This window comes from Poecilia latipinna, unplaced genomic scaffold (assembly GCF_001443285.1).
Source record: "Poecilia latipinna isolate Pla-1442-1.1 unplaced genomic scaffold, P_latipinna-1.0 Scaffold807, whole genome shotgun sequence".
NCBI classification, from domain to species: domain Eukaryota; kingdom Metazoa; phylum Chordata; class Actinopteri; order Cyprinodontiformes; family Poeciliidae; genus Poecilia; species Poecilia latipinna.
The window spans coordinates 309,419-332,767 of NW_015113423.1; the positions used below are offsets into that span (position 1 = coordinate 309,419).

Sequence of the window (23,349 nt, forward strand, 5' to 3'; positions counted from 1 at the left end):
AGATTATCATTTTATTTATTTAGTTTTGTACTGCAGACTCCAACATGTTGGCAAATAATGCTGCAGGCAGACAACAATTATGCTAATGAGCTATAGTAATATACCTTTTGCTAATAACTAAATATGCTGCAACCAGCCAGGTCTGCACTGTGAGGAAAAGTTGAAGTAGCCGCTAAAAGCAAAAGTTAAAGGTGAAACTGCATATTTGTTGTTTTTTTTTTGTGTAATGATGATCTTAATGAAATGGTAACATAGTGTGAACAGAGAGGTGCCTGCACATTTAAACTGTGCAGCATTCATTGCTAACGTTTCAATCTTACCTGGATCTTCGTCGGGTCAGAACAGTGATGAGACAAACTCACACAGACGCACTCCGTAGTGGTGATACGTTTTAGGTGTAGAGCTGCAACAGTCAACAATCTGGATTGAAATTGAGATGGACGCATCTTTCTTTTTACACAACAGAACAGAACGCTAATTGCAAAAAAAAATAATAATAATAATTTGATTTTTAAAATAGTGTGGTTTCCTTGAATGGCAAAATTAATTGCACACAAAAAGCAACAGAAAAATCTGAAACAGGAAAATTGGGAAAAACCACAAGACCAAATCAGAACAACAAATTAGTAACATTTGTTAAGATTTTACTTAGAGATTTATAAAAAATATATTTTATTGCTAATGTATCAATTTGTACATATCCCTTACCACTAATAAAATGACATTTCATTTGTGTACAAGTTGAACAAATGTACTCAAATCACAGCAGACTTTATTGATTAAAAAACTGTTGTGTCCTTAATTGTAAATGGGGTCTGCTGTGTGGAAATATGAAACAATTGTTACTTTTGTTTAAAGCAACAATTACTTTATTTTTCATCTTCTTCCAAGCGTTTAGATATGTTCAATTTGAACATATCTAAACGAGAAGGCTGGATGATTTGCCTCCTTACAATATGCTGTTACAAGACTAAGGTCAATTGCAACGTATGTGTTCTGCTAGCCTAGTTTTTAATTGTCTTTGGATTTTTTTCAACATAGTCCAACCAATGGTCGTATGGTGGCCCAGCTGTTTTCACTGATGTTTTACAGTGATAGGGGGCTTGGTTTGATTCTCAGCTTTGGGATCTTTCTGTATTGAGGTTTTATATTTGTTTTCTCTTTGTGCAATTTCCATCTGTAAGTGAAATTGCACATGAATCATTTCCATTTCTTGGTGGATAATTTAAAAATGTTCTGTTTTTAACAGAAACGGGTCAGATTGCTTAATCAATTGTTGTGAAAGATATGTTGGACTGTTCCCATTTTTTTTTCTAAAAAGTATTAAACAAAATAATAGTCTTTATGGTCATTTTACTTTTTAGAAAGTAACATTAAAAAAAATATATATCATCTATCCCCATTCTCTTCCACCTTAAGTTGGTTCAGTCTGACTCTTCATATTTACCACAGTTTGCTTTGGAAAGTTTTTTTTCCATCATAATTCTTTGTCATTGTTCTGAAAGTATGCAGAGAAAACTTGGTGATTTAATCTTGATCAGCTTTTTTTAATCATAGCAGCAGTTCCACAGCTCTCATGAGTTACAGTCTTAGGTCTTTACTCATTCTCTGCATTTCTACAGCTAATGATTCATATGTTGACAATATCAATAGAAATACAATTCTTAGAATTTCACTGAAGTCTGATCCAAAATTGTCCGACATTCTGGGGGATGTAGGCAGAGGAAAACATTTTTCCTCTCAACCTCTCACAGCCAGAGTTTAGATTTGTGGCCTGGGCTCGACCCGAAATTGGGGCTGGGTCAGGCCAAGTTCGGGCTTCTGTGACATCCTACAATACATGCAATGCATACAGCCAAATGAGAATGTGTAATTTAAGTCCTGTTTATTTATTATAGACTAAATAATCACACGTCCCAGAAGATTTGCACTTGATTTGTCCTGCAGTTACAACAATCAACACAATAGAGCTGGAAGATGTTAGACAAAACTTAAATCTTGATCTTGTGTTTGGTGAGCAGCAATTGTAGCTTTGAGTTTACTCTCTGACCTACTTGTGTTTATTCTTGAGATATGTCCGTTGTATACTCTCGCGTGAATACCTGATGTCATAGGTCCAGTGGTCAGTAGAGAAACAATTGAGTTGAAGCCAAAAAAATAAAAATCTGATTGGCGTGTGAAGAGTCACATGCAGGCAGTGTGTCTAGGCCTCGAGAGTATGTGGTGCAGCTAACAAGAAACCATAGAAAGATGACTGCAGCCAGCTACTCCAATATCAATATTTTAGAAATTGCTCAAGAGCATGAGCAGGTTCTTGGGACTGAATTAGGTCATCCCTATTTATTATTGCATGTCATGTGCGCATTACGCCTGTTATGATGTCGGTTACCTTTCTGCTTCCCCTTCCAATTCATTTTTCCATACAAGATAATTCTTTGAGATGAATTGCACAAACTAAAAGGTGTCCTAACTACGCCTCAGTTTTGCATTTGATGTCAGAGTTTTGATCCAGTTGTTTTTAAAGTAAGCACTACAAATGTTGAAACTTTGTCCTGTGTCTGAATATTTCCATTCACATTGAAATTATTTCTGAGACCATTATCTGCTCATATGGCTGGCAGAAGCTAATGCTGAATGCGTGAAGTGACTAGTCCTTGCATCAGTCACCACAATGACTTATGCAACTTTTGTTCAATGGTTTTCCCTGGATCACAACTTTGAAACCCTCTGTATCCACCATATGAGTTTTCAGAGCTGTGGCAGGAATAGGTAATTCAGTTTTCCAGCAATAGTTTTTTTATTGATCTTGTGTTTGCAACAAATTGGAAATAAGCTATGGTCATGGTGTAACACACAATAATTATTCTTAAATGTACTCAAAATATCCACTTTGACCTTTTTTCTAGGACAGTTTATTCTTTCTCATTTGGTAATAGAAGTTGAGGTAACCTCACACCAAATGTTTGAAAGAGCAGTCTGTAAATCAGAGTTTCATTACTGACATTTTATACTACCTTTAACATATTGCCTTAAAAAATGTTAAACAAAGCATAAAGCAAAAAAGCTTTGCTGCCAGATATCTACTGATGTCTGCTCAGCGACATGTTGCCCTTTTTTCAGGTTTAATAAGACGTCCTCAATTGGTACAAAACAAGCCAAATTGCAAACAAACAAAGTGAGCGTAATGACCAGGGTCCATCGACTAAATGAAAACGGCCAACACATTTCAAATGCAAATCTTTTCTCCTTTAAATAACTCTCTAAAGCATTTCTTGTTCCTCTAACTTCACTTTTCTACACCTCACTAATACTGAAAATGGCTAACTTTAAAATTTCTATATTCCGTAAAACTTTCTAAATCGAACAGTGTCCTCATTGTATGGATGTTGCACTCCGTTTTTTTTTTTTTTTTTTTTGTTTTTGTTTTTGTTTTTTTCATGTTTTACATATCGTAATGACGGAAAGGGCCTTATGTTGCGCTGACCCTTTTTAAGCACAATGCTAATTAATTTCCTTTAATTAGAATTTAATGGCTAAAAGTTTTGGTAAATTTATGAATTCCTGGCTCTTTTTCTAAGTGCACATGTGCATCATAAAGTGCTTGAGGGCACTTGACTGAGTCTGTTGGGCAACAGAATTGGAGTGTACAGTTTTTTGTCTCTGTCAAACTGGAACTTTGTAAGCTTAGTCACTTCCCATTCCTGTTTAGCTTGTGTGTTGGTGTCTGGCAGCATGGTGCCAAAGAGACATACAGTAGAAGTGGCTGAGTATCTGAGTAAACTGATATCTAGTATCAGGATTGCACAAACGCAATCATGTCAGAGATTTTATGTATTTATTTGGATAGATGTTTTTACCATTGGTTTTCACTTTTTTCTCTTTGGAATTCAAGTCAAAACTATCAAGCATACAACACTGTCACATTTATTAAATAAAACCTGAAGTCTTCAGTGCCTTTTCTTACAAATATTGTGAGACTCTCTGTCCAAAACACAACCAGGAAGTTGAACTTTGAAATAAAAGTATAAACATTCTAAAATACCAAAATTCTGTCTGTTCTCAAAACATCCAAACCACAGTCAAGAAAAGTCACACTATCACAATGTTAAGCAGGTAAAGATTGTTTATTTTATTTATGTTTAAACCTCTTAAACACCACATTAATACGGTATACAGAATTTATTTGGCAGTAAACAGGCTTTTCTTGGTTAAAAAAATAAATTTGCATTTGTTTTAAACCCGAACCTTTTTGCTAAAAGTGAAAATGCTTTCCTCAGTTCCTTGGTGCCGTGTTCGCCATGCCAGCTTAGCTCTTTGAAGGCATTGTTTGCCAGTAGGCGAACCAATCTTCTCGACAGCTCTTTCCTTGTAAAAGTTCCCCTTTATGGCTTCACTACTTCACTTCAGTAACTTTATTACAGTATAGCTGAGAGATTTCTATTTCATATTGACCTAAGATTGCTTCAGTTGTCTCATTTCACCTTTTGTCTGGCCTGTGTTGGAAAAGTGACCTTCTTTGAGACTTTGCAGTTGAAACCACAGAAAGCTTCACAATGTCTCTGACAGTGATTGCAGACAAGCAACCTATTTCTGCTCGCTCGGGTATTTTCAATTAGGGTTTAGTTTGAATTTAGTTTGAATTTTATACTATAGAAGGCTGTTACTGAAGCAATAAAATAACTTTAATGGCGTTTAAATAAAATTAGCTATTGAAGGTCAGATGTGGAAATCAATTTAGGAAATCACCTTAAAGGTCCTTCTTTGTGATGAGTTTCTGACATAAGGATAAGAAGCTTAAATTTTCTTTTACCATCAGAAACTTTCTCATTGTTGGTCATTAATAGATGTGAATACATGACATCGTCTGGAAGTATTGACTTGAAGTGGAAGCTAGACATGTTTCATTCCCAACACTTACTCACTAAAAGTCAGAAACTTGAGGAGTAACTTCAAAGTATAACCACAAGATAACTACAAGTTGCCCTTTTCCTTAATACATATGCAAGCTTGTGATTCTCATGGTGTCATAGAATTACAAACATTCTTAACAAAAATTGGTAGCAATCAAGTTGTTTATATTTAAATCCGAATAGCAAATGTCATTAGTTAGAGAAGGACTACGGTTCGTTTTGAGTGGCTCTTTTTCTTGTAAAAAAACTGAGTTTCCCAATACTGTGAATTATGACATTCTTTATAATGTCACTGTGTTCTCTTAATCAGGTTATTACAGTTATAAAGTCTAATGGTTGGAATTAATCACAGTTGTAACCTGGTCCAGTGAACAGGATAATTTGTGAATGTCCAGCGGGCCTGCTGGTGTGAAAGTCACATGACTCTCTGTGCAGCTTTAAAGTAAAAGTCGAGGAGTTGGGCTTGTTTTTCTCTTCCTTGGGGCAGCTAAACTCTTTTTCTTGTTTAGCTGCTAAACTTTTGCGTTATAAAGATGTTAGTGAGTAGCTTTTGGTCAATGATCCCTCATAGTAGGGTTACAATCTGCCTCTGCTCTCTCTTGAAGTGTGTAATCCCTGAAGAAGTGAAGTGACTATGCACACAGGCTTATACAATTACAGCTTTTCCTATGTTTGTGCTGTAAAGTTAAACATGTTTTACCCAGAGCTTGCATTAAATCGTTGTGTTCTTTTAGCCAACAACCCATTTGAGTATTCCTAAGAATGATGCACTGCAGTAACACTTTGAAGGCTGTCTCCAGGAGTTGACTTGGATTAAACCAGTGTTTACGTTCCACTGGACTGTGCTGGGTCCATTCTTTCAGTATGTGTGTAGACTTTGCTGTACTTGGGGCAGTAATGGAAGATGTTGCCTTTGGGCCCTTTTGGCCTGAAGAGTCATAATTTAATGAGCTTAGCTGAGAAAAAGAAATGACAGCTCAACCTCACAATTTACTGAATTAGTGGGGAAAATGAGAAACGTAGCTTGTGGAAAGCCAGCGGAGTTTATTGCAGATTTGCTTTTTAAAAAAAATCAATGTGCCATAAAATGGTGTATCAGAAATTTAACTCTGGATTTATTCAGAGACCCTTCTTAATCACTAAGACGAATAATCATTTTACTGTTAAGTTTATTGCCAACACCATTACACTACTCTATTTGAAATGCATTATGTTTAGTTTTTTGTATTTTTTGAAAGTATCCTGTAAACAAAATGTAAATAATTGTGTAAATCAAGTTTAAGAAATTATATTGAAAAATATGAAATACAAAAATATCAAAACAAATGTTTAATTATAATTTAAAATATTTTCTGATTTTTATTCAGCTCAACACCATCAAAATACAAGCTATTGGTTAATGTGTTCAGAGAACCAAAATATGGAGTTTTTACATTTAATGCATTTAATTTTTCAGTATTTGACCTGGTGATATAAGATCGCTGGGAACAGTTGACCAGTGTCTTTCTAAATGGTTTCTAAGCTTGAAGATTCAAGATTTTAGCAGCTTTGTAGTTGCCAAACTTATTTTCCAAATTAATCAAGCAGTTTTATCTGCAGATTATATAAAAAAATACATTATCTCTTTCAATATTTTTTTTCTTTTATTAATGTAAGTAAACGGCAGTAAAATATCAGCTTGTTTTATTGAATGTCTTATTACTATAAATGAAACGCATCCCATAAGATTTGACAGGGTATTTTCAGAGGGGAAATTATGTGACAGGCAGTGTTGAGAAATGGCGCTGCAAAGACTTTAGAGGTCTTATGTCCTTACACTCAAAACCACATACACATTGTAAGAAAAAAAAACAAAAAAACTTGCTGTTGGTCACCTCTCAAGTAAAACAGAACATTTAATAAAGCAGGAATGATTTAGAATTGCCAAATACAAAATTCAGTTTCTGGAATCATAAGAAAATAAACAATCCTAATTATGAAGATTTAAGCAGTTGGTATAGGACGTTTTATCCAAAATCCAGAGCCTCTTTAAGATGCAGAAGGAACAGTATTATGCATTTTCCAGGCACAGTGCCATTTTATTGCACAATCAAGTAACTGTTGACTTCAGTTGTTATAAAAATGCTATATTTATCAAATATGACTTAAAAGAAATTTGACTTTGTAATTTAACACCTTGAAATTGGGTATTTGTCTCTTTACAAACTCTTGCTCTTTCTGAAACTTCGCCTTCAGAAAGTTATCACAACAGCAGTCCTCATTTAACTATTTTTTTCACCAGAATTACTGAGAAGTAGTTCATACAATGTGCTCAGGTGATGCACAAGTTCCAACAGGTGCTTGCTAACTGCAACAAGCTAATCTTTAGGAGCTGTGAATGGTGGTGGTGGTGGTGGTGGGGGGGCGGGTTGTGAGGCGGAAGTACGAAAGCTTGGAAGCTGCAGCTCAGAGGAAGAGCTGCATCTTGAAAGTGGTGCTAGGTGCACCCAGGCGTTTTGCACAGCTGAGTGGTTGCCACAGGAGATGAAAGTATTTCTCAAACATGCATGAAAAAATTGAGGCAACCCTCCAGGTACGTTTTTTGATGACAGAATAACATTGTAACATGATGTAAAGCTCAAAAAAGTTGATATTACATAATAGTGCCCCTTTAGTATTCTGCTCCAACAGACAACTCGATTTAGTTATTATAATGTTCTGACAACTCTTCACCTAAAATGTGTTTTGCTGTGTCATGTCTTTCTAAACATAAATCTGACTTGACACCTACAATCTTAAATCAACTCACATCTTGCTTCTGCTAACAATGTTTTCTTGTGCAGTTTGCTTTTGCATGAGGCCAACATTAGCACAATTCCCCCTGTTTTGATTGACTCATAGCCCGGTACTCACCATAATTTAGGGCTGTTCTAGCTAATTCTGTACAAAAAAAAAAAAAAAAACTTTTATCCTTTTATACAGAAAAAGCTTTTCTTTTGCTCCAAGCATTTTGTGCTGGCAAAAGCTTTAACCAAGGCTTAAATTCTAGGTAAAGGCATGTGGTTTGATACCATTTTGTAAGCCAAACACAAGAAACGGAGATAACTTGGTACCAATGTTGCAATGACTGTTAAAATGAGAGTTTGGCAGGTTTCTGTGTTATTCACCTTGTTACAGCCCAGGACTTGTTGACCACACATGAAGTGTGTCTGACAAGACATTAACAACAGTTAAGCTATTATTCACAGGGTAGCAGATAAGACATAACAGAAAAAATTCATGTGTCAAACCACTAAAAAGAATTAAATATGATTTTTGAGAAAATACTATTTTTGGAGATTGTTCATACGCATACGGACAATTTATCATAGAGGTATGACAAAAACAAATTAATTGCGCTCATTTCTGGTGAGAAATTACTTAAGTCTATTTCTCCACCCCCCCAAGTAGGAAATTGACAAAAAGCTAATTGTCCCCTCTTATTTGGCTGGACTGAACACTGTAGACTTAAGCTTAGAGCTGTATTGTGAAAATGAAATGAAATAAATTGTGTGAATAGAAGCACAGACCTACCACACTTGGAACATGGAAAATCTGTTAAAGCCATAAGATGACCACTTTAATTAAATAAAGCAATAAGAAATGCAAAGCCTCCGTGTACCTGGAGAAATATGACTGGAATAAAAACGTGCAGAACCCATTCTCTTATGAGTTTGGTGCAATGATTTAAGATCTTTGGATCCAGATATGTTTTCTACTGAACTATTTATTGACTTAGTCAAGTGAGTTAGCAAATATAAACCCTTGCTAAAAGAAAAGATTTCTAATATACCTTTCTCTGGTTATTAACATTATTGGTGAACTTATGGGGGAGCACTCACTAACCTGAACTTCACTGCTAAACCACTATAGTGATAGTTGGCTAATTGAATTGATAAAAGCAAAGTATAAAATGTGTTTGAAGTTAAATTACCGTTTTGATAAAACTTTAGGAATCATTTTAAGTAATCATTATATATTATGATTATAAGTAATGAGTTCAGTAATGAATCTTCAGACTACAGTGTATACATTGAATTGTCTTGGCTTAGGAATGTGTAGATTTGTGTAGAGAGGGAAAAAAAAGTGAGTTTGCTTCTCATAGAGCTAGTTTACTTTAAGAACCAAGGCTGTGTCCAAATTGTGATCCGAGCTAGATTGCTTTTAGATACTTTAAATTACAACTTTTGATGTGATATTAAACTTTAAACAGGACTGGTGAGTCTGGAAGGGGTCTAATGCTACCATACTGAGCATCCTACATTCTGTTATATAAGGAGTGGAAGAATCTGTTGACTTTGTGATTATGTATCTAACATAATCATCGTATGCATCTGTTTGCTTTAACGGGTGCAGCCAGCAGTGACATGGTCCATTGTGCAAGTCACTACAGCAGGCTGTCCTACAGAGTAAATGGGAATCTCGCTGAGGAAAATGACAGAAGTTTTGATTTGTCATCAATACAGCAGACTATAAAAAAATGAAGGTCGTCATCTTTTATTAATGCAAACGTCTGCAAACAGATGTGGGTAATTATTTAGACGGTGCCATAAGTAAAAAGAAAAAAAAGAAAAAATAGGAATGATATGCTTGTTTCCACGCTTAGACATTGTCTTCATGGCCTGCATTAGTGCCAGATGTCGTTCATCTTTTTAAATCTTTGTAACAAGTTTTTTTTTTTTTTTTCATATATTGCAGTTGGCTTATTTCAATTAAACTCAGTTTATTTTTCTAATAACCAATTTATAACACTTACCATCTCGAGATACTTTACAAAAGAAAATGTCAATTCAAGCTGGAGCCTGCAAATCTATTCCAATAACATGCATTGAAAATGTATCGTAATTATCAAAAAAATGCAGTCGAGTTTATTATTCAAACTGGTTGAAATGTTTTCTATCTAAGAACGTCTATCAGATTATAAAGAGTCTTTTTTATGCAATAAATATAAAATTCTAAGGAGCAGCACTTAAATACCTTAAATACAAGTCCATCTGAAAAATTGACAATTTAAAAATGTTTCTGGGAGTGAGTGGTTTATCACTGTAAAATACTCATAAATGCCATTATAAATGTGTTGTATATAAAATCTTAAAATTCTGTACATTTAATTTAGATACAAATTTTAAACCAGATTGCATAACTAAATCAGATAATGTATGTGTGTATATATATATAATTGCAATAGTTCAGGAAATTAGAATATATTACCTTGACACCCAGGTTGATCTGGTCATTAAATCCTCTAGAAATCTATACAAAACTCTAGATCGTCCAATAAATTAATAATGCTTTATCGAATTTGAGTAATCATTAACTATTAACAGGAATTTTCAATCCATTGGCCATCATTTTAAAACACATTTTTGATTTTCACTGAAAATCACTCAAGATTTGTTCCTTTAGAACAGCTGATTTAAATTACTAGCTGCAGTGACTCTGTTGCTATCCACCTTCTGCGTTTGTCATTGATTGCAAACAGAAGCTCTCGTCACTGAAAGGTGTTTTCTCAACGTGTTACCTAAAATCTCAAAACGCATTCTTTTACAGTCATTTTCCACCTTTGATGAGAATATCATCTGCTTGGATCAGTGGACTCTAAAGAATTTAGAGGAGAGCAGTAATTTGCTGCCATGGGTGGCCAAGCTGTGAAATGTGTGGACAGTAGCCCTGGAAAAGACAGTAACGGAGGAAGACGTGTCTTTTCCAAATGAGGGGTTAAATGGCACCCTGCTATCCAAAGATGAGAATTACTGCCACACGGAGATCTAAATTGAGTTTAAATTGTCTTAACTTGATATGTAAGATGAATGACTGTCCGTAGCTGTGCCAATTACCATTTCACATTGCATTAGTGTTTCGTCCCATCCCTACTCTGACGATCTCTAGTGAATGTGAATGTAAGCACGAGAGTGTTTTTATTTATAAACATAATTGCTGGCTGTCGGCTGTATTTGTGTGATCGTCGAGTAAAAAGCTCCGTCTATGCAGAATAAAAGCAAACATCTCCATAATTAAGTTTATATCCAGTGATAAAAAACAAATCCTTGAATTGTAATGATCAGTAGCGACGAATACTTTTTAGCATCGACTATTGTTGGTGTGAAGCATTGAGATTGTGTTGCTTAATTATGACATCCTACATGGTTTAATGCACCAGTCTGCTTCAGCTTTGCAAAAACACTTTCAGTGTGTAATCACGCTCAAGTCTGACTTTAAAGAGCTCATTACAGTGAGTTTTCTAAAGAGCAGCTTATTAAACACAGTTACCTAATAAGCATCTTTGGTGGTGCAAATTGGTAAAAATGGTAATGAGTCTGATTAGGCTGCGTTTCAATTACGACAGCTTTTACTTCCCCCACCACGATCCTCAACCCACCCACTCTACCCCCCCCTTCCCCCCCCCCGTCCAGAGCAACAGAACGAAAGGAAGGTCCAGCTCTTTATGCTTGGGAACCTCCTGGAAGGCATTTCGCTTCCATTCTGCTTCTCTCTTCCTCACCCGATTGCTCGTACACACAAACCGTGCACACATGCACAGAAAGGGGAAAAGAAAACCACTCTGCCACCTCTGTGCTTCCTTTCAGCAGCACTGTAATGAATAGAGAATTGTGCAAGCGGTGGTCCAATTTACGCACTAGGAAATTGGATGGACAGAGTGGAGGCCCCAGCCTTGTTTGCTTAAAATCGGCCTATAGGGCTTACCAAATTAATAGTTACCAAAAAGGTCAGCGTCCCTGTTTCATCGACAACGATCACTCAACCAGAAATTAAACAGCACGGCACCAAATGACACCATTGCTTTACCACTTGCCAGATGCCTCCCATCAATGCTTTCTTTTCTTTTTGTTGAAGAGTGGGACATTGTATGTGCAGTAATTAGTACATAACACTTTGGTCATAGAGATGAGTGTAAAGATGAGATATTAAAGTGTACAATCATTATTTTCAAATCTCCTAAATTTTTCTGTCATTCTGCTCCTACAGTTTAGTCTTTTGTATTGAGATGCCTGGAAGAGTGGTGGAGAGTTCTGAATCTTCTCTAATCCATTTCTTACAAAAAAGCAAGTTCACCACTTTATATATTTATTACTTAAATATTTCCAGATGCAAATTACCCCATTGGGAAATATTTTTAAATTATAGTTTAAAAAAATATGGAGGGAGAAGTTCAAAATATTAGGAAACATTCAATATGTGATAATGATGGCAAATGTTGCCATGACGATATAATTAAAGATGGAGTTTAAATATCATATTGCTTTGGGTTATTTGTAAATGTGGACCTCAGTTAGTTGGTTATTTACACACTGGAATAAATTAATAAATTCCTTCCTTCCAAACCAAACATAGTTTATCAAGAAAGTTCCACCTGCATCAGGCTGCAATCACCGTTTTGTCAATAAAGCATCTTTTTTCCATGTCAACACATCCTCATATTGAATTTATCAGCATTTCTACCCTGTAGACATTTTCTGCAGCACTATACAGCAACCATCACCAAATACTTTGGCACCTACCAAACATAGGCAACGTAATAACTATACTTACAGAGTATATTGCTTACAATTTATAATTAGCTAGAGTTTTTCTAAGTGGACTTTTGCTTTGTCCCATTACTAAATTTGTAATAGATTATGCAAGGCTTCTACAAACAGCCTGTGTGTTGAGCAGCTGACTGGATGGTCAACTACCAGAGCAGATAGTCCTACTAATTAAGCATATGCATAAAATAAAAATACTGAATAACTTGTATAAATGGGTATCAGAACTGCAATAATCAACGTATCAATATTTTAGAAGAAGCATGAATAATTGTATGTTTTCCCTATAATTAAAATCACATTTCAGTTAAGTTTTTGTACAGAGTGAGTGAGAATCTCATACCAATAATGAGAAGTCTGTATGCCTATCAGAAATGTGTGGTTCTTAATTAGATTTCACATAAAGTAGAAGACAGCTTATTTGACTTTGGCACCGACAAAACATGACCAAAATTGGGAGAGGGGAAAAAAAAAAGTTTTGCAAAATAGGCTTCTCAGAATTTAAATACACCCAAGAATTGACAAATTCAAAACAGGAAAACAAGACTTTTTTTTTTTTTTTTTTTGGCTGATCAGTGGAACTTTAGCTCATGTCCTAAGGCAGTGAGAACATTCCTCTTGTTGAACGGTCTCTAATTATACTATTTGAGAACAACAAAGGAAACTGTAGATGCTTTTTCCCCTTTTTGAGGTGCAGGTAGAATAAAGGACAACATTTCACTCAAGTATCCAAAGCAGCGGATTGTTGTGTGTGTCGAATACTTTTCAGCATGTGGCGTATTTATCAGTAAATTTTTTCTGGGGGAATTCTTTTAGAGTTTATATCATCTGGCTTGATGGAAAATATGTGTAAGGTAATATAGAGTTTGTGCTTTCCATGCAGCATATCTTATTTGAAAATGTATTTTTCCTCAATGTGTAATACTGCAAAGAATTAAAATGCATGCACTACGAGTGCGTGGAGTATTTACAAAATGTCAGTAATATTTTGCATTAAGTGGGTTACTTTGATTAGTATATTTTTGTTAAGCTAACAAAAAAGTGCAAATCTGTTTTGACTATCTTGGATTTTCTCTGTTTTATATAAAACACCTGATGCTCAGTGAGCTCAAGTACACTTTGTGAGTAGCTCCTCTTTGATTTGTCCAAAGTGGCAAATTGTTCAGAGAGGATTTGCAGTAATAGAAGAATCTCCCTCAGTGTGAGCTGTGTGCAATTTTGCTATTGACAAAATGGGCCTTGAGTGTTAAGGAACTCAACTGAATGATTTTTACAAAATCCATTATCCCGCTACTCTCGCTGCAGTGTCACCACCGCTTTAGATTCTTGGCAGACAATACAGCACTCATTGCTGTTTCCTCAATTCTGCATTAATTGGAAGATATTTTTTTCCTTCTATTTTTTTTCTTTTTTTCATTTCATAAGAAAAAAAAAATCAGATTTACCTTAGAAATAGTTTGATTTAAAATAAGGATTTCTAAAACATACTGATTAAAAAGAAAAGAGGAGTTTCACCAATCACTCAGCCAGGCACTTAACTCTGCTTGTTTTATTCGGGATTGGCTCCAACAGTAAAACACTTTTTTTCTCTTGTTGGTTAGATCAGCCAAAACTGAAAACTTCTCTTTTTTTCCCAAGAAAAATCTTAATAAGGTAATTGGCATATACTTCAATGTATACATAGCAATAAGCATTATTTTGAGCATTCGTTTTTTCTCTCTCTTTTATTTGTTCTTCAGAATAAAAAATAAGAATCCATCAATATTGGAATCAGCTGATTATCCCTCGAAGAAAACCAGAAATCAATATCTGCCAGGAAATCCTAATTGGTGGATCTCTGTTAGTTTGCTTAGTGAAAATTCATAAATTTGTTACAAATGCAATTACAATACTAATCTTTTTGTTTTACAGATTATATGTTCTTAATAATTCCATTCAGTTGCAATCCATTAGGATTTGTTTTTTTTTTTTTGTATTTTGATCACCATATTTTTCCCCACAAGCTTATTGCCTCAGGCTTATTTCCCTTCAGTCATTAGCTTGGATGGTTGACAACAATGTGAGCCACAGCACAGATCTCTTTGACTAAAACCTTGTAAATTAACACAATTAGTGCAGCATCATCCTGCTAATTAGCTGCTGGTGTCTAGTGTGGCTGGTTGGCAAATGGCTGGGAGGGAATCGGAAGGGAATTCACAGACAAACCATGCGTTTGTAATCTGCCTCTGGACACTAGCTGTTTTTCAGTTCGAATCGTCTGATATCTGCTTAACCCGCTGAAGTATAAAGTATAGCGTCATGGTGTCAACAGAACAAAGAGAGGGACATGTTTGGATCATTCTCTCTCATGTGTCTGCGTATCTCACTCAGCTTAATGCTGATGAAAGATGCACAAGACTTTGTTCACCATTTCAAATTGTTTTGAGAATTAATCTCCCGCAAACTGTTCTGAGGGAATATTTACCCATCATCCCAGAATAAAGAAGCACAGCTAGACGGAATATTTTTTTTATTATTATTACTTGCAGATCGACTTTAGGATTTAACTTCATTATTTCTGTCATTCAAACCCTTTTAGGCCTCATATAGAGGCTGAGCGAAGCTGCGGAGAAAAAGACAAGTGAAGCTTGTTTTTTTTTTTGTTTTTTTCCCTCTTCACTCTGTCGGGTGGGAAGCAGTAGGCAGACTCGATGTGGATGTAATTCATGCTGGGCTGAGGGCTTTGTGTGATGAAAGCAACAGAGCGCTGCCAAGGAAGATTGCTTTGCTGCTCTCCTCCAAGCAGATTTGAAACTGTCTCAGAATGCCTCAGATGAGAGTTGGATTATAGACTGACCTGCAATGTCTGTGTCATTCTGCTCTGCATTGGATAGATTATTCCATGGTAACCAGGTGTTGGCTCCAATATCCTCATGCTGACCATTAAGTTAGTTGTGTATGTCTGTCTGTATATTTAAAATTAATGCACTCCAGCAGCTTTTAGTGTTTTAATCTCAACAGCTTGGGAAAAATAAAATGTCTTTCTTTCTTCTTTTTTTTTTTTTTTCTTATTGTTAAATGGGCTTGGGAGTAGAACCACACTGCCCTCCTAAACATGTTGCTGTGTATTGTGGGTCAAGTTGTGTAAAGAAGGCTAAAATTTTCCCTTGGTTACCTAAAACAACTAGCTTGGCTGTTTGTAATAATTTTTCATCTTAAAAAGCAAAAACTATGGCTGCAAGCTAAAAGCAACTACAAACTATAAGAACGGTTCTACTGCACATAGCCTACTAATTATCAACCTACTGTTTTTTTTTTCCTTTTAAATATTAAAAAGGTTTAAAGGTTTAATAAAACAGTTTAAATACAATATAAAAAAAATGAGACTAACATTATCAATACACATTTAATATACTCATACAACCAAGCAACATGTTTTGGTTAGGGTATAAGATGTACATTTCTCAAAAGATAATAAAACAATGTCAAATGAGTATTGTTTTCTATGATATTATTTAGCCATGTATTTTGACAATGGCACACTGAGAATTATTCATACTCTTCATAATCAATTGAAAAACCTTTATTTGCATTCCAATTAATTGTTCAAGTTATTTATTTACCAAATTCAATATTACTTCTCCTGGGAGTATTAATTATCTGCCTTAACCGCATAGTAAAATACGCAACAGTCATTTAAAGTAAACAGTTTCTAATTCTACTTTATTGCACTACTTTATGCATTTATTAATCAGAGACCACTGCAATGTTTTTCATGTTTTACTGACTACTATTTACACACAAAAGCAATTTCAATTTCATCTTTGAACAACACAATAATTGGAAAGATTCAGAAATCAGCATTGGCATAGTTCAACAGACACCGGAATGGAAAGGCCATCGTACAGTTAAGGGATCCTGATTTATAAAAAAATAAATAAATAATAATGAATAACAGCAGCTTGTAATTTTTTCCAGAGCTGTATTAGGCAAATTCCTCAAAATCAAAATGACAATTATTAATCATATATACATGCATCAGTTGGTATAAGTGTTGTTTTTTCTGTCTCATGTTAATTAGATGATCTATAGATTTCCATTTCATAGTTTTGCTTAAATACCAAAATATCATAAATTGTGGTATTTCTGCTCAAGGTTATAATGTGAGAATCTCATACCCACTCATGCCCATTGTGGAAAAAAATGAATGCTTACGTTGACATATTTCTTCCTTATGCATACTGTCTAGGTCTAAAGATGCAGTGGACCCCAGAGCACACACAATGGGCAGAACAACACTTTGACATCTCATCCACTACCCGCTCCCCAGCACACAAAGTGGAGGCCTATCGGGGGCACTTACAGCGAACATACCAGTATGCGTGGGCAAACGATGACATCTCTGCACTGACTGCCTCCAATCTGCTCAAGAAATATGCAGAGAAGTACTCTGGGATCCTAGAAGGCCCAAATGAGAGAGCCCTGCTGTGTGCCTACTCCGATAGCTCCAGTGGACTCGTGAATGGACGAAAGTCGGAGAATGAGTCCTGGCAGGAGGGGATTTACCCAATGAACTGTGCTCCAGATGTTATATCTGTGAGCAAAGCTGGAATGACAGCTGCCCTCCCCCCTACAGACGTGTCTGCGAGCATAGGAAGCTCCCCAGGGGTGGCAGGCAGCTTGTCTGAGCCTAGCTACTCAAGTAGTAACTGTGGGAGTCATCCAGCCACCACTCTTCACTCGGGCCTCCCCTCTCAGGAATATACTGCCAGTTACAATGGCTCTTACCTGCATTCCAGCTACAGCAGCCAGAGCACCCCCGCCCTCCCTTCCCCTCACCCCTCTCCTCTCCAGAGTGCTGGGCTTCTACAACCCCCTCCACCTCCACCTGCTTTAGTGCCAAGCTACAATGCTGGGTCTCCCAACCTTCCCAACTACAGTTATCCTCCAACAGGGTATGCTTCACAGACTGCCGTGGGTCCTGGGTATAGCCCTGGGGGAGCCCCACCACCACCTTCTGCTTATCTACCGTCTGGCATTGCAGCTCCCACTCCAATACCTCCCTCCACTTTGCCTGGATACACCTACCAGTCTCATAATCACACACCAATCACACCTACACCTTTGAATGGCAGCTCGTCCAACTCATTAAAACGAAAAGCTTTCTACATGAGCGGACATGGAGATGTGGACTCAAGCTACGGTAATTTCAACTACAGCCAACAGCGCTCCTCACAGAGCCCTATGTACAGAGTAGCAGACAGCAGTGTCTCAGACTCGAACAGGGGCACTGGCTTTGAAAGAAACACCGAGCCATCGTCTTTAGCTTTTAAACCAACTAAACAGCAACTGGCTTCTGATCAACAAAGAAAATTTAACGTGCACTCTGGCAGAGCGCTAACTCCTCCATCTTACGGATCAACCAAAAACTCTGCAGGAGATCTAAGAACTGGCGAGCCCTACAGCAAGTTTGGGTCTCCAATCATGAGCGAGCAAACTGATGAGCACAGACAGCACCTCTCCCACTCCCTTTCAGGGCCTGATTTAGGAACGGCTACCTCGTCCATCCATGCTGCAGAGGAACAATTAAAGAACAGTGATTCCAACCTGGTGGAAATGGTCAACACGGAAATCCTTCAGCAGGGCTCTCCGGTAGACTGGACTGACATTGCAGGTCTGGATATGGCCAAATCAACTATTAAAGAGGAGATATTGTGGCCTATTTTGAGACCTGACATGTTTAGCGGACTTTCCACATTACCTCGGAGTCTGCTATTGTTTGGACCTCAGGGAACTGGTAAAACGCTACTGGCACGCTGCATGGCCAGCCAGCTGGGGGCCACTTTGTTGCGGCTGAGTGGTTCAGCACTGGTGACCAAGTGGCTTGGAGAAGGAGGCAAGATTATCCAAGCTTCTTTCCTTGTAGCACGCTGTCGCCAACCAGCAGTAGTCCTAATCAGCGATGTGGATCTGCTGCTGTCTGGCCAGCTTACCGAGGAGAGCCCTGTAAATCACCTCAAGGCTGAGCTTCTCATCCAGCTCGATGGTATTCTAACCTCCGCAGAGGACCATGTTCTTGTGGTCTGCTCCACCAGTAAGCCAGAAGAGATACCCGAGACCTTACGGAGGTACTTCACTAAGCGTTTGCTCATCCCATTGCCTGATGGAACCGCACGCCATCAGATAATCAGCCAACTTCTCTCGCAGCACAACTATTGTCTCAGTGACAAAGAAATTTCATTATTGGTTCAGAGGACAGAGGGTTTTTCTGGACTGGATGTAGTCCAGCTGTGTCAAGAGGCTGTCGTTGGCTCTCTCCATGGCATTCCTGGGGCTGACCTTCCCAGCATCCATCCCAGTCAGATGAGACCAGTCGCGTACCAAGACTTTGAAAATGTATTTTGCAAATTCCAGCCGAGCATATCACAAAAAGAGCTTGATGTGTACACTGAGTGGAATAAAATGTTTGGCTGTAGTCAGTGAATGGAACCAGTTAAACACAGTTTCCTTAAAATGTGCTAAGTAAAAACAGTGTTTGGTTCTTTTCAAACAATAAGAAAACAGTGGTGATATCAGCATTTTATCTAGAGTTATGGAAGCAATCTGGACATCCCACAGTGTTACGTGCTTATTAAAGTAAATTTAAAAGGATGCCCCACTTTTTTGTATATAAATATACAAATATATATAGATATAATGCTGATTTTGAGATTTTGTTGCTATCAAGTGCCTGAGATGGTGCTGTTTAAGTTTCATTTTGCCTCACAATCTTCATTGGTGGTGTGCTTATATAAAAGAGCTTTACAATGTGAAAGAAACCTTTGTTTTTTTTACTGCAAAAAGTGTTCAGCTTTGTCTGTTTTGTGCTCTCCGTGAACTGTTGTGGTTAATTTCAGCTGAGTTAAATTGATTGGCAGAATTTTCCCTGAGCATAATTACCTTGCACAGGTTTTATGTGTGCATGTGATTTATTTAATCATAGCAAAATGGACATGCACATATCTTTCAAATTGTGTTTGCATTAAAGACTTAAATTTGGTTGCAGTAGCCCTTCCTTGGTAGGTTTGAGGATAAATTGGTCAATGTGATTTCAGTTTAAATTAATGCTCTCTAGAACTCTTAGGATTTGTGATAAAGATGTGTTAAAAGCTTTAAAATATATTTTTTATTGGAGGAGGTTGAAATGATAATGAAATATTTTTGCAGATCCCATATTATATTTTGAGTACATTAATTTAATAAGAAATAATAGTATTAAATCCCCACTGCTATTGATGCCCTTTCTTACATTACTTTTTAAACCTCATTTGCCAACAGGAGAGCACTAAGGGTGCGTTCACAATTTCTTAAAAGTGACTGAATAAATTTACTCAAGTTGGATTTTTCTACATTTTGCAATGTCTGATTATGCTATTGCAGAACAAGATTTATTTATTTTAAGGCTTTTTGCACATCTTTAAGTTTGGAGGTTGTTAGTTGTGAAATTCCTAAAAATATTTCTACAGCTAATTACTAAGAGTAATTCACACATAAATGTTGTACTATATTTTCCGTTTTCTTTTTGAAAACTCAGGAATGTGTTGGTAATATGTACTACTAAGCTTGTATTAAAATACTACATGTGATAAACATTTGCCTCACATTTAAAATTGCATCATTAAAATATAAAAGGTTTTTTTGGTAGCTCAAGAATCTCAAGACGAGAAGGTTCCTGCAGTGAATGTATGAGGAGATAATTATGGTTTATTTGCAAACCTTAAAAATCAATTTGTTTAGGATTCTCAGCTTTTATTTATTTTTTAAATAGAATTTGGTATTGCAATTACGGGTTTGCCTTTGGAAATAATGGCCCCATTGTGTGGGTGAAATTGCAGCCTTGAGCTAATACATTTTACATTTTTGATTTTTTTTTTTTTTTTCTTATTTCCTGCTGGCTGCAAAGTCAGAAACCTTCACTTACAACAGATACAATGATCCCGTTATTTTAATCCCAGCTTTGAGATTAAAGTGTTCAACTTGTGCCGAGAGAAATTTAAAAATGCAGACAAACATCTCAAGGTTGAGCGAGACAGCTGATCCGTTGCCTCCTGTTGCCGTTTTTATCGTTCATGAAAACCCAAGGATTATGTACAGTGTAAGTTCCTTTGTACCTTATGTTTATCTCTGAAGGACAAATTCACAGTGACATCAAAATGTCACAGCTTGCCCATCTTATTTCATGATGATACCCAGCTAAAAACAAAAAGTATTTTTGTGTAAAATATGCTTTACATTTATATTTTTTTTTTGTTGTTTGTTTTTTTAATGGCACACTTTGCCTTTGCCTTAGGACAATTTGGTTTTATCATATTATTTTCAGTGCCTGGCGTTGTTGCTGTACATTGTTTGAACCCTGAACCTGCAAAATCAGAAAGATGTTACAGAAACCCTAGTGATTCTGTGTTCATACTTTGTCTTAAAGTCTTTCAATAAGAAGTTTACACAAGTGATTTTACACTTTTCTTTATCTCAAATTCATTAATTTAGTCGCATTCCTTATATTCTAAACTCACAGTTTTCGTACAAAATACCACTTATTTTTCCTCCCATATTTTAAACAGTTGCTCTATTATTAAACTGTTTGCTGCCAATAATTGCTAAATTTCCATAGAACATTTCCAACAATGTATGAGTCAGTCTGAAAGCTTAATTGGCAAGTAAAAGCACTGAATGTATTATAATGTGAGCAAAACACTCACACTGAAACATGCCAGAGGAGAAGAGGGCACTGTTTGGGTACTTGTACAGAAACTGCAGAGGCACTGACAGACTTTTTTTCCTTGTAAGAAGGTGTCTTAATACAATATTTCTTGATGCTTTACCGTATTTCAATCTTCTATCAAATGCTAAGCATTTTCTCATTGAAACATGGCTGGAACCAATAACTTCTCAAGGTCTGGACTTTTAAAGAATTTCCACGACGATGGCACAATTTGAGAAAGTTATTCCTTAGTCCAGAGTGATACTTGACTCTACTTTTACATTATGTTGAATGCTTTATCTGTATTCCCAGTTATAATATCTTTGCTGCATTATCTTTAAAACTGCACAAGTTTGTCATTTGTAAAATGATTATTATAAGTCTGTATATGAAGAGACAAGTGTGTGTGTGAATTGAGTGCCTATATGTTCCCTTAAGGGTGTGGGTCATTTATTTGAGTCCTGATTACCTGCTGAGTCAGATTTTTTTAGCTAAGAATCACATTGCAAAATTTTCACAAATAATTACTCTGGAGTTTTTTTTTTTTTTTCTGCATAGAAATAAATCTCCCAAATTATGTCAAGTGTGTCATGTAGAGTCACATGTTAAAATTGTTTCAGAAATCATGTAGACACATAGTCATCCTGAAACATTCAGATGGCAGTGGTTCCAGTTAGATGATGAACATTGGTTTATCATTTATTGTTTTATTTTTAACCTGGAATGAAACTAAAATCCTTTATTTTCTTCTGTGTGCCTCCTCATCAGCTTGCACCCTCACTGCCATTTCATCCCATTTTGTACCACTGAAAGAACTACTATATTCTGTACCCATGCACTGAAACCATGGTGGTGATTTATTTGTGATTGCATCTTTGTGTTTTCATGAACCATGAAGATAAATCATCATCATACCACTTAATACACCTGAATCTTGCATAGAATTAAAATTAAATTATGTTTTACCTGAAGATGTTTTATGTTCTATTCACGATCATGTTGGTTCTAATCACCGTTTGAGCAGGCTGACTCTTATTAAACCTGATGGAATGCAACTCTAGATTAAACTACAACTCCTTGAAACCGCCTGTTGGTAAATATTGCTTATTGATTTTTTATGTTCACCTTTTCTTACAGTAGACCACACAGATCCTATCCATATAACTCGGCAATACTGTAGTATGAATGCAAATATTTCTAATTGGTTTTGCATAAAACAGCTTACCACTTGTAGCTTTAAAACAGCATTACCTAAATAAGAGTTGTGGTGGCCACAAATTGACCTGTGATCGTTACAAACAGTCCAGTAGTAAAAGGGTCAATTTATCCCAAAATTTGCCAAGGCTTCAAAATGTAAAGAAGAAAATTGACCAGAACCTATTACATTTTTTCAAAATAATTTATTAATTGGTGTTCTTGAATTTTCAGTGCTACCTTTGTGTATTTACAAAAAACTGCAAACATTTTTAGCAATGTCTGTCAATAGTGGAAACTTGTGACGATTATTAAAAACGTAGTCAATCAACAGTTTACAGCTTTTTATTTGAGCACAAACTGAAAAGCATGAATGGCACAAAAGTCAGAAAATGTCTGAAAATACAAACGTCTAACTGTAGTGGGTTGGGTTGTTATTTCATTTAAAATTGGGCATTGAAACCATGAGTTGGGTGAACAAGCACACATCTTACAGGTTCAAGAGCTCAGTGGTGAATCAGAGATGTGTGGTAAAATATATCAATCACCGGTGATATCATGGATATTAAAAGATCTGGTCCCGTCCAGTAAAAAGAAGTTTACATACACTGCATAAAAAGACACAACCTATTTCTCATTGTCTGACATTAAATCACACTTAACTTTTCTTTGGGTATCTGGGGTTATCAAAAATAATTACTAATTTCCTGTCAGAATAATCAGAGTGATAAATTTTTTGAAGATATTTGATTAACTTTTTTTTTTTTTCAATTCCTATGTTTATATACAGTGGTGTGAAAGTGTTTGGCCCCTTCCTGCTTTTTTTTTTTTTTTCTCCCATGTTTGAAGTGTTTCAGAACAAACCAAGTTAAGCATCAGACAAAAACAACACAAGTAAACACAAAAGACAATCTTTAAGTTCTTTATTATTATGGGGAAAAAAAAAAAGAACAAAAAAAAAAAA

The 23,349-nt window shown here is 36.1% G+C and overlaps 1 protein-coding gene across 2 annotated transcripts in view; it reads left to right on the forward strand.

Moving 5' to 3' along the window:
• Positions 1-23,144, forward strand: part of fign (fidgetin) — a 37,369-nt gene extending 14,225 nt beyond the window's left edge. For both annotated transcript variants that reach the window (XM_015047111.1, XM_015047112.1), the window contains one exon: positions 16,701-23,144. In XM_015047111.1, the coding sequence (XP_014902597.1) occupies positions 16,701-18,934 (2,234 nt within the window). In that variant the 3' untranslated portion in view covers positions 18,935-23,144. The remainder of the gene's footprint in view (positions 1-16,700) is intronic.
• Positions 23,145-23,349: the final 205 nt, after the last annotated feature.